Consider the following 12,834-nt stretch of genomic DNA (forward strand, 5'->3'; position numbering starts at 1 on the left):
TACAAAGGTACATGAAAAGCAGAGCATACTTCAATGTGATTTCATGCGGCAGTCTGTGCAGACACAATGGAAACGTTTAAAAATACAACATGATAACAACACTCTGTATGAGGTCAGCAGAAACTTGTAAACAACACACAGTTCTCTCTTTTTCTGCTTCCCTCTTTTTCTTCATTTGCACATTTAAATCCCTCTATGGACCTCCACTTCCCTCTTTTCTCCAGACAACCAGCTGCCTCTCTCGCTCTCCATCTGAGAGAAGTGCCCCGGGAGAAAGAGAAGGGGGGAGAGAGGGAAGAGAGTGGATGAGTATGACTAGACGCCACAGGTCATGGGTCAGAACTGAATGCACCAGATTTCTTTTCATGCAACCTTAGTAAGGCAAACAAGCACATAAGCCATCATCCACCCATCATACACATGCACACACACACACATACACGCACGCACGCGCGCGCTCACACACACACACACACACATACACACACACACACACACACAAACACACACACACTCATTATAGTGTCATTCACTAAAGTCAAGGTTCAGGGCTCCAGGGAGTGAGCTCCAACACAAAAGGGGCCCAGGAGAGGAGGTGTCATCCTAAAAGCTTCTCCTTCACCACCTCCTGTTCACACGTTAACGTTCAATGGTTGCTGATCAAGCTGTACTGGTCCTGCTGTTCTGCAGTGGAGTGGCACGAGACACGCGGTGATGTGCCTGTATGCAGCAGGCCCTGAGCCCAATTATGAATTAGGAATAAAAATGAATAATGGATTGTATATAATATTTTCGTCCTCAAGCTGTGTAAATAGGGCTGAGATTTAGTGCTGTGTCACTGAATCAGCACTGTTGTCCTTTGAGGAGTTAAAACAGAAAAGAATTCAGAGATGGATTTAATCATTTTGCAATACAATCTCTGAAATACAGACGCACCCATACCATGAATGTCATTTTTAAAAATGTGTCACAGAGTGTGTAGTCAAGTACTTTTGGGTATGCCCAGGTATGTGTACGTATGTGTGAAGTGTGGTAGTGAACAGCAGTAATCATCATTGTTATTGCTGTTAAAATCATAACATTATACTATGACACTACTGAGTACTACTGCTATTGAGTTAACATGCAAAAGCACACACACACACACACACACACACACAAACACACACACACACACACACACACACACACACACACAAAGCTTTTCTGGCAGTTGGAGTGGATCACATACCTGCAACGCCTTAATAGACCCGATGAACTATGGAGCTCACTTACATAACTGATATACTGCCAAAACAAGAAAATTCAAAAGAAGGAGAAAAGGGGCTTTGGTGGTGACAGTCTAAGGTCATTGACTCACAGTCGGAACAGCTAAGTCAATGGTGTAAGCAGCCTGATATGAAGATAAGGAAAAAAACAAAGTGACCACAACCCGCCTAGCTTTCCTCCCATTCTGAGAAAATAACCTACTTTTGAAGCATTGGCTTTAACTTTCTTTTTCAGTTTTTTTCCCTCTCTGTTTTTCCCTCTCTTTCACAAGCATACATTGTCTTTATTTACTCTTGACCTCTTCCTTTTCGTTTTTGTGGCTTTAGTGAAATGAGCTCTGTTACACTGCACACATGCACATTTCTGAGTCAAACAGAAACAAGGCCTTCACCCTGTAGCTAAAAAGACACAGGCACAGGCACAGGCACAGAAAGACAAGGCAGAGTTTACCAAACAGAGAGGAGAGAGGGAGTGGGGTAAGTATGAAAACAAATAGAAGTGAAAGAGTTGAAAGGGCAAAAATGATTGATTGAATGATTCAAGGGGTTACAAGCTTTGGACAATGGCCTTTCTTTAAAAACAGCAGATGTTTGATAATAAGACCTACTGAACCCTGTAGTTGGTTACAGAGGAATAGAGGGAATGATAAGAAACAGCTCATGTGAGATAACATTTCATCATTTGAAGCAACAAGACTGTAATACTCAGAGACCTGCGGGTCCTGCTGTTACAGAGCTTGTGTTTTTCACTCCCCTGCTTTCTCTGTTCACCCTCTGAGACAAGGTCCTCAAGCTACAGCGGTTTACTTTGAGCTTCCTTCTCTCAGCGTTAGCATATGTAGGCACAGCTTTTCAAATGTTAGGATCTGTTGTGCTGTGATGCCAAAAGGAGAATGTGGGTGTCCATTGCACCTAGATGTCTTTGCGTGTGTTTGTATGTCTGTTCTGTAGGAACATGTGGTTAATGTGTATTTTTGCACTGTAGTAAATGGGCTAAACATACAGTCCTGTGCTTTGACATCGTGGGACCTGCTTAGCGGGATGTGCGTTAAGCTCCTCTGTGACATAGAACATACACAAATACAGTGCCAAGAACAGAAGCTCTGTTTGCTTTCCAGTAAGACTTTCATATGCTTCTAATGAAAGGAAAAACAATTTCCTCACGCGTTCAGCCTCCACCCAAAAAAAAAAAAAAGAAAGAAAGAAAAATCCCAACCACTACCGTGTCATTTATTTCCAGATATCCGTTCCACGGAATTCCAAACACAAGACCCATCAATAATACCTGTGAACTGGCCGACATGGAAGATCATATCCTCTCATCTCCTCTACACTCACAGAGCAACATTTAAATAACCTAGCAACTGCAATGGAAACATCTTATGCCACATGTTCCTCGGAGAATCATTTCCTCTGTTTTTTTCTTGTTTTCAACTAGGAAAAAACATTAAGGCCTAATATAAAAAATGTTTCTCCAAGAGCAACAAGGCCTACATGTGCTACATATAAACAGAATTTTGACATTCCTCTTGTGGTTACACTAAACTAAGTTGCATCCTTTTCTATGGCACAGTTTCAGCCTATTTGAAAAGAAGCATACAACTGTTTCTTAATTGGGATGATGGTAGTTTGTTAATTAGTGTGCTACCCAAAACATCTCTTAAAATCTCGTATTTTCTTTGTGCTCAGGTGATTTATCAAGACCTGAACAATACAGTCAGACATCCAAACAAGATCCCTGATTCTGGGGCACACATTGCTGCAAGCTCAGAACGGCCATGGCAACAAAAGGATGCCAGTGCAAGACAAACATTGCCCAGGGAATGGAACAGGAAACAAACAAAAAAGACAGAGAGAGAGAATCAAACTGGGGTTTGGCCATAATTAAACAATTAAACAGTTGCCTTAACAGTTTTAACTGCACAGGGTTACATAAATAGTGTTGTAGTAACATGGCATGGAGCTGAACTTGTTGCCCAGGGTTGCAATGCCAGTGCTGAAGGAGGGGGGGGGCAGGGCTCTTCTGCTATAGCCAGAGGCAAAACGCTTAACCTAATTTGCCTCATTGCATACGCTGCCTGCTGATTAATGAGATAATATGGAAATGTAAGCATTGTAACATGCTTTTGATAATCACATGCGGACAGTGCAGATGATCATTGCTGTTACAGTCAGTCTGATCTCTCCTATGTTATATTTAACTGCACAGGAGTGAAAAGACAGCAAGAAAAGAGGGAGAGAAAAAAAGCATTAAAGAGGCACTAATCATGCTCAGTACCACACATACAGAAACTGAAAGCACAATTCCACACATTGCATTCATGCATCCCACCAGCAAAAGTGGGAAGGGGACTGATCAAACACAAAGCTGCAACAGAACATCAAATGAGCAACAAAAACTGCAAGCAAGCTCCAACCTCTGAGCTCAAAAAGAGTGACCCATTTACCCAGCATGCCCTGAGGTAATGAATGGAGGGGACAGTTTCATGATGCCAGCATGCAAACAGACTGGACAAAAAAGAGAGATAGAGAGAGAGAGAGAGAGAGAGAGAGAGAGAGAGAGAGGGAAAAAGAGATGAAAGGAACGAAATCTAACAGGCCTGGGCTTGTCAAAGCTTTGGTTGGCACTGACACAGACTAGATTGGGTCATTGAGGCACCATAGGCCTGGCATCCCATCTCAACCACTCATAAAAAACACTGTTTATGATGAAAGGGAAGGTCTGCTGGCCCGGAGGTCAATGGCACATTGTCCACCCTCTAGAAAAACATTTCCCTCAGCTATGGCACGTTGGGGCTTTCCTTTATGCGTTGTTCACATGGAGCTGAATGCTGCTGAAAACCACAAGTGCTCTGAAAATAACACAACATTCATTTCAGCCAGATCCTCCAAAATACATCAGTGTGAACTTTCTGAAAGCAGTAAGCTCAGATCCTCATTTAGATTTTTGATAAGTAAATCAAAAAAAAAAAAAAGTTTGAAGTGAGGGACTATCAGGTTGCCAGTCATCATTCGTTCACATCACCCCAAATTATGATGCTGGAACCTAAAGGAACAACATTCGTAGATATCTTTTTAGTAGATACCTTTTGAGAGATGTTTCTGGAAAGCTGGAAAGCACTTTGCTTGGCAAGAGTTGATGATCTTACCACTCAGTAGTAGTAACAGTAGTGCGGGGAGGGAAGTGACAGTTACGAGTTGGTTGAATACTCATTACGCTCACAAGATGTCCATCACATATGTTTGTGTTTGGGGGAGAAGTGGGTGGATTTCATTGTCAGATATACCATTGAATTTGACTGGAGCGTGGCATCGGTCCGTGTGTGTGTGTGTGTGTGTGTGTGTGTAAACACAAGGGAGCAGACTGACTTCAAGCTGATGGTCAAGGGGCTAATTCTTCCTTCAATCTTCATCTTGGTTTTTTATTGTTATGAAAAGAGACAGGACAATGCATGAGACAAGAGGGAGGAAAGATGAGCAGCATCCGTGTTTCCTCTGGAGAGCGAAAAATGCTACATTTCAGATGATAATGGGGTGAGTGGGTGGAACGTAGAACCTTAAGGGAGAGGGTTTAGATCCGTAACAATGGGGGTAACGACGGGGGGTGAGGGGGCGTTGTTACGGGGGGGTGTACGCTTCTTTGTATGAATCACAGGGGACACGTGCCATCCACACGGAGTTGGGATTGATTGGGCCGGGGGGTGGGGGGGCGGTCTTGGTCTGTCGTGTCTGTCTGCTCTTGGTTTTGTTCTGCCAGCTGTTAACGTTACATCAAACAGCTCAGACAAGCATCTTCATGACGACCAAAGCCCGAAACACCGCATCATCCTAGGTCTGACCAGAGCTCTCCAAACTCAGCCCTAAGAACCTACACACTCCCAAACCCTGTGTGCTGACAAATACAAACAACGTAAATATGCACAATACAGTGTTGGAGAGACACAAGGCAGGGCATGTGTCCTAACGCTCATCACATTTCCACATGTGTAACTTAATCCAGCTGCTGAGAATCTCCAAAGTGAGAGAGCATGTGGTAAAACTGGGATTAACATTATGGTAAAGTGGGATTAACGCTAAGGGATGATCAGGAGGTCAGACTGGACAATTTGAAAGTTGGATTTGATGCAAGACACAAGAAGTGTAACGTGATCGGTGGTAAATCTTTACTTATATTTTAAGTTTATTTGGGCATGGACAAAGTCAGAGCACAGAGAAATTAGTGGGTGAACAGATAAATTCAATCCGTAGTCTCCAGGCAGGGAGATGTATGAACATGAAAACCTAATATTCAAATATGCAAATATACCTTATGCCTACATACCAACATTCAGGACCTGTCCTATGAAAAAAGAGTTTCCCCAATAAACACATGGCAAAGGAAAACTGTGCTGAGAACTGACTACTACACAGTCATGCATTGTGGCCCATGCAGCCCATGTTATACTGATAATCTTAAAAGGAAAACAAGTGTAAGAGGGGGAAAAAGACGGGGGTTGGGGACTACATTTGAAACACAGTTTGAAAATATTTGTGGAGAAACCCACGTTGTCATGACAACCAAGGACCCTGTTTCATCACAGACATGATCAGTCACCTCTATCCTCTTTTTATTCATACTACTCTGAGTAATATGATTTAAGTGCAGGAACGTGATATTCATTCTTACAGCTCAGAAGGTGTGTAAAAATTAGGAAACAGGAAAAACCTCTGACTCAGGCTGCAGCCTCATAACCACATGAGCTGACTCATGTTAAATAACACTCATTCTTCATCTCGTTCAAATTGCACCTTCCTTCTTTAAGGACGCTTAATTTGTTGAGAAAAATTGGTGTTAAAGGCTGTGGTTTATTATTCTTTCTTGTTTCTGACTTTTCCAGACCAGAGAACTAATTTCGAAATTTCACGGGGATTTTACACTTGCGATACTGTTAGGGGGACGTCACAAATATTAATATAAGTCAATACTGCCCTCACGTGATGGTCCTTTAAAAAACAGAGCCGACACGAAAGTTCCATGTGTTTGCTCAATGCTGCCACTCAGTGGTCCACAAGGTCACTACATTTTGGCCGCTACCTAACACAAAACGTTTCAAGCCGATCCCTAAAATTCAACAAAATCAGTTAGCGATCTGGCTGACAGCCTCATTTACATCCAGGTTTGGGCTTGTTTCACTTGATTAAAGGAGCTTGTAAGACCAGTCTGCAAAGTGACAACTCAAAAAAAACCCCAAAAACAAACAAATAAAGAAAACAAACAAACAAACAAAAAACGCTGCTTTTTTATATAACCTATGGATGCAGCCTCACCTTTGGAGTGGATTTACGAATCCAGATCATTTAAGCTAACTACCTTGGACTCATAAGATGGATCAGCTGGGGTGTTTTCTCTTTTGCACGTACACCCTGTGTATGCACTGTGCTATCAAAGGGTCACTGTAAAAGCAGCAACGCTGAGAAGGTTCTTGAGGCCATGAATTAAGCCTTTAATGTCCTTTTATCACAACAGCACAGTTTGTTGTGCTGAAAAATTGGTAAGGACATAAAACTGCGCTAATCCACAATTTCCCAATAGTATATGAAGGTTAGTAACAACAGATAAAATACTATGGTATTATGTAAACCCACAGGATTAAAGATAGACACATTAGGCATCTGTGTATTTACACGAGATACTTTTCAGAGGAAAAATGGGTCACGCACGTCGGTCTGGTCAGTAAGGTGCAATAATGTTTCTTCATTCAGAGACTATATGCGTGTGTGTGTGTATATACACACACACACACACACACACACACACACACACAAACACACACACACACACACACACACACACACACACACATATATATATATAAAATTTGATGTAGTACATGACAATAAAACAATAAATTGCAATTAATGTCTGATAGGCAATCATGCCAAATGTGTAGATGCACCATTATACTCTCATACAAAATGTTATCACTCTACTTGCTGGACCCCAGCCGCCCCTCCAAGACATGAACACCACAGAATATAATGTAAGCTGACTAAAAGTAACCCCTTTTGTCATGGCCACAGACTCCTGTTATAGTCTTCTGCTTAGACTGGGAATAAGAGACTTTTCTGAAATATCTGGACAGCAAGAAATTGTTTTCATTCGGATGATTTTGACATTAACTCTCTGAAGGTCAGAGAGTTTAAGGCCGCATGTTGATATTAAAGAAGCAAAGGTGTTTAGTTTAACGACAAGTCCTTATCCTTATCTGACCCCTGGCCTCATATGGCCTCATATTTCTTTCCCCTCCCACTAGCCTGGACAGCAGTTGGTTACCCTGGGAAACATTTACCAGCAGTAAGGCTGAGTGCCAGAAGAGGAGGTGGACTCCGGTCCAAGTCACAGTGGGCTATACCCAGTTCAAGCCTGGACTCGATCCCATTTTCCCTCCTTCTATTTCAGTCCTATCCTGCACACTTCTTTTTTAACTCATTCTGTTAAGACATACTTTCTCTTTCTGATATTAAAACTTGCCCTGTCTTGTCTTTTCTTCCTCTGTCTTCCACTCTCTCTCTTTCTCCAGACATCTGTCTTTCTCAAGGGATTTCCATTTCCTCTTTTCTGTGAATCTGATAAGAGATCCCTTTCCAGAAATCTGTCTGCACATAAAATAAACTGCAGTTTTTTCCCCAGAGAGGATTTAACCCATCCTCTCCTGCTCTGTTCACAGTGGGGAGGAGTCCTGAAAGGACTGAAGGAGAATAAGAAATAGAAAAAAATAGGATAAAGGGAAGAGGAGGGGACGTGTAAGAGTCTTAACATCTTCCCAGCTCAACACATCTTTGATCCAACTGTCTGTCACATGCTTTCCCAAGCTTGTTTACTTAAACTTGTACAGTTCCCTACTTAGCCCACAACTCTCCCTCTTTCTCTGTGTCTCTCTCCCTCACCCCCCCTGTTTTTGCCTCGTCAGAGTGATCACTGGTCTGTGATTAGGGCCAAGACCGGGGCGGGTGCACAAAGAAGAAAGCAAGCAAGCGTTGGCTGATTTGTTCAATTTTATGTGGTTCTAACACCCCTGTTGTCCAGTCTAACAGGAGAACCGTGAGTACTCATAAGTCCTAGAACCTCGTAGTAATTATAGAGGTTAGGAGTGGATAGGATCATCAGAGCAGAATGTCTGAGGAGCGTGTGGAAAATTTGGAGAGGGAGTACAGTTTCATGGAAAATTCTGGTGAATCTAGTACTGCTTTCACGAAGGCTGCTAAAATACAAACAAGTGTAAAAATGTGGCATGCCAATGACTCTGTTTATTTATCAACAAGTGTTATATTTGTTTTTTTTAGTATAAATGTTTAACTGCCTGTCACTTTGTGCTTTCTTGTTTCCGATTTTGGACACCAGAAAAACAAAGCTGCATTGTCCATATTTGGTCAGCACAGAGAATCTTTTGACTTTGTTTTCGACGAGGTCATTTAGCATGGACGCGTGGCCAAAGAATTCTATCGCCAAAAGAAGTTTAGATATAAGCATTAAATTTAGTTCAGTATTAAAACTGTTTGTCGGACCATCAGAGTGAGAAGACTGTTTTAGGCTTTGGTTTTTTGCCAGTGCTTGGCTGCACAGTTCCTGTGCTTTGCTATGCTGTGAGTATGTGTCGTTTTGCGCATGTAGAATAGAAAGAGAAGAAAACTTTTATGCACAATGTGTCTCTGTAACACTCAAAATATATGTTTGAGGGAATGTACATTTGCATAATACAGTTCTGGAGAGACACAATATGTGGCAATGTAGCCGTAATCTCATCACATTTCCACGTCTGAACCTTAAACCTGTTGCTAAGAATTTGCAAGGTGGGAGGAGGTGTGGGAAAAAGGTGATCAACGGTAAGAGATGATTAGGAGGCCAGACTGGACAATCTGGGATTTGGATTTGGTCCAGGACACAGAGATTAATGTTCAAAAGCACCATGTGATTAGCACTGTAACACAGTTTCACAAAGAGAATTTTAACCCCCTGTTTCATTCAGGATATTCAATATTCAAAATTGTATGCTAAGCCCCTTGGCTTATTAAGGGGGTGCAAGTATGCAGTATGGACAGCTGTCTGAGCGTATATTGACAATACGAACTGCAGAATGCCAGGTCCGTGGGCAAGAAGTAATTCCAGTGAAACAGAATTTCCAATTCAACTTCTCTGTCAACAAAAGGGCACAAACAAAATCATGCTGCAACACGATTATTGTTTCTTTTCAAAAGGACTTGGGTGTCTCAGAGAGATCCTGTTTAAACCATATTTTACAATCCAGTACCAAAGATCAATGCAAAATGTAAGCAATTCTGAAAACAGAAAGAGGTGACATTACTAAATCAAAGAAAGAATGTATTTGAAAAATGTCAACATACCAAAATTGTCCTAGTTTTAGAGTTTTACACTGAGTCGCTATAAAACAACAAAATAACTACGCTGCTGTTAGAGTACCACACAATTTCTATGTAACTAATGCAATACAATTTTGCAGTGACAAATCAATAGTTATTTTATGGCCAACTTGTGTATCATGAAGGTAATTCTCAGGTGTTTCTCTTTTGAGTCTCAGATGTTACACCTGACCACTGGGCGTTTAGGAAGCCTGCTGTCCAGGAGGGCAGTGGTGGCACTCAGCTGCAGCAGTGTAAAGATGTCAACTCATGGACATGGTATATATTCAGTAAAATCTAACATGTCAACCAGAAAGGAAAGGGTTTTTTTCTGAATAAACCTGGCCTGGAAAGGCTTAGATTGCAAGCATAACAACAGTGATCAAAAGTTGCATAGTAACATTGTTCGTAGTCTTGGCGAGAGGTGTCGTAGCACTACGACATTTATGGAAGGTGAAATAATGATAACATAATTTTTTTTTTTTTTAGTTTTGTTTTGTTTTTAAAGGGAGTGTAGAGTAGTTACAAGCAAGAAGAGCATATTGATCAGACAGCATAGAACAGTTTCAAATGTGTAATAGTTATGTGCAATAGTGTAATATGTAATAGTTATAGGATGCACATATGGACAGGATAGATAAAAGTCTATAAGAATAGAAAAGTAGTAGGAATAGATTTAATTGTGAATGATGTCTCATAGTAGATGAGTGATTAGAATAAAAAGCTGAACAGAATAACAGAGAGGATGTTGAACTGACGGTTTAGAGTACTTAAATAAGAAAGTAGCGTGATAGAAAGGAGGGGAAGATTAAATTGTAAAATGCTAAACAGTAAAAGTAATCTAAGTGTGGCAAATTGTCATTGTAACCAACAGGGGGCGCTGTTAGACAAAGAAGGCCTCCTCAGAATCACCTTTAGGACAAATAATACTATGAATGGTGTTATTCAAATTTAAACAAAGACCTCATTTTCCTCCTCTTTATTTCTCTTCCTCTTCTTTTTTTCTTTTAAACTCCATTGTCTTCTCTTTGTCCTCTGGTCTCAGAGGTGTCAGAGCAGGCGGACATGTCTTTGCCCATGTACTGGGATCGACTGGACACTCCCCTGCCAGATAAACCATACCAGGACACCCTTACTGCTGCAGACAAGAGTCTCAAACAGAAGGAGATGGGACCCTGGACCAACCTCTCAAAGGAGGAGAAACTAGCTCGTTAGTCTGTTGGGTCTCTCCCTACTTTACTCATTTTCTGTCACTCACTTAAACACTCAGCCTTGTAAAGGAAAACATTTTTCAGTTCTTCTAAAGAGCAAACAGGTGCTAGTGAGAAATTTTACTACTCCAGTTCATGACTGATTTTGTTGCTCAGATAGCTAACACCATATTTGTTATTCTCTTTATTTGTGATTTTTAAATTGTTTGTCTGCAGTGCCTCTCTCCCTGTGTGTTCATTATATTAACTCTCATCCCCTGTCAGTGTACAGGCTGATGTTTAAGGCCACATATGCAGAGATGAGGAAGCCAAGCAGTGAGTGGAAGACTGTCATGGGAGGAATCTTCTTCTTCATTGGGGTCACTGGCCTGGTTGTCCTCTGGCAGCGTTTCTATAGTAAGTGAAGATTAAGACAGCATTCATGTTATGTCATTTAAATTACCTTAATCTCTCACCTGTGGACAAGACACTATTAAAACAAGCAAACATTTAATCTTGGTATTATAACCTATCATCCTGGCAGGCAAAGTTGAAACCCTTGGACCAGTTATTCAAATAAGAAGGAAATATCCATTCTCAGATTCATTCAAAGAATTTCTATCAAAAAAGTCCAGTGGTAGGACTAATCTTCATATAAGAGACAGGCTCTGTGTGTACAGGGAGGGAAAAAATGACCTCTTACCAGTAAAACACTTTCATAAACCACAAAAGCACTTGACCGGATATTGATAGAAAGTAATACAGACAAACTATGATATCCTTGTTCTTCATTCAGAGCTTACATGATATTTTATTCTTTTTGTGTGTGTGTGTGTGTGTGTGTGTGTGTGTGTGTATGTCTCAGTGTACCCTCCTCACCCTCAGACCCTTGATGATGAGTGGAAGGCTAAACAGGTGAAGAGGATGCTGGACATGAGGATAAATCCTGTGGAGGGCTTCTCTTCAAACTGGGACTACGAGAAGGGCCATTGGAAATAGAGACACAGCAAAAACGCGAAGGGTTTTCAGATAATAGACATGGATAAAAACCTGGAAACTCAATCTCAGTGTTGCTGTATATCTGTCCATCCTTAAAACCATAATTAATCTAATGTGAAATAAATTCACGAAATGATGAAAAGGATATTCTCATCTTATTTCTTATTTAAAGCACATCTGGTGTGGCTATAGTTTGGCAGGTAGAAAAGAGATATTGATGTTAATTCCTGCAGTAAAACTTTTACAGATATACTGTTTCAGCTATCCACAATGAGCTTATAAAAATAAAAAATAAAAAATGAAGAACTTCTGTGCAATATATCTTTTACAATTTTATCAATGCCACATTTAAAACTAACAAGTCACTCACTGACCTATTTTGAAATGTTTTGAGTGTACTGTCTCAGTCTTGTGTGTGAAAGTTAAACTTACTATTGAAAGTCTCCATGTGTCCCTTTCAATATAAAATGAGAGGGCAGTTTTTCTGTCTCTTTAGGTTCATGTGCTTAATTTCATAGAAAATATCTTACTCTTTTTAGATTCTCTCACATGTGCATGTACACACACTCCCATTCACACACACACACACAGTCTCTTAAACATATACAGGGAAGTCATGTCTTGTGAGTTGAAACTTTATTCAGTTTTAATGGTTTCAGACATTAAATAAGAGCTTGCAAAACAATCCATTCAGAATGGTGTTTTCTTGCTTAGTTTGTACTTAAATTACTTATTAAACTATTAATGGGGAAAAATAAACCCAAACTTTAAAAAAATATTCTCTTTTTTGTCTTCCTATTTTCAGTTGAACTCGGCTAAATACAAACACAATGAATAACAAATACAGCTCAAAGAAAGGATGATGGATCTTAAGGCCATAGAAACACTATATGTGTATACACCAAGTATCATAAATAACATTTTGAAATCATCAAATGCTTTAAATATTTTCACTAAGCTATTATGCTACTCTAATTGTC

The 12,834-nt window shown here is 40.5% G+C and overlaps 1 protein-coding gene across 2 annotated transcripts; it reads left to right on the plus strand.

Moving 5' to 3' along the window:
- Positions 1-8,177: 8,177 nt before the first annotated feature.
- On the plus strand, positions 8,178-12,146 carry cox4i2 (cytochrome c oxidase subunit 4I2). Of its 2 annotated transcripts, none has more exons than XM_030768713.1 (5): positions 8,178-8,349; positions 9,839-9,944; positions 10,711-10,875; positions 11,141-11,272; positions 11,721-12,146. In XM_030768713.1, the coding sequence occupies exons 2-5, from the start codon at positions 9,845-9,847 to the stop codon at positions 11,852-11,854; spliced, it is 531 nt and encodes a 176-aa protein (XP_030624573.1). In that variant the 5' UTR covers positions 8,178-8,349; positions 9,839-9,844; the 3' UTR covers positions 11,855-12,146. The 2 variants fall into 2 exon arrangements, with proteins under 2 accessions (XP_030624573.1, XP_030624572.1); XM_030768712.1 differs by having other exon boundaries at positions 8,179-8,349; positions 9,845-9,944.
- The last annotated feature ends 688 nt before the right edge of the window (positions 12,147-12,834 follow it).

Source organism: Chanos chanos, chromosome 3 (genome assembly GCF_902362185.1).
Source record: "Chanos chanos chromosome 3, fChaCha1.1, whole genome shotgun sequence".
In the NCBI taxonomy this organism is placed as follows: Eukaryota; Metazoa; Chordata; class Actinopteri; order Gonorynchiformes; family Chanidae; genus Chanos; species Chanos chanos.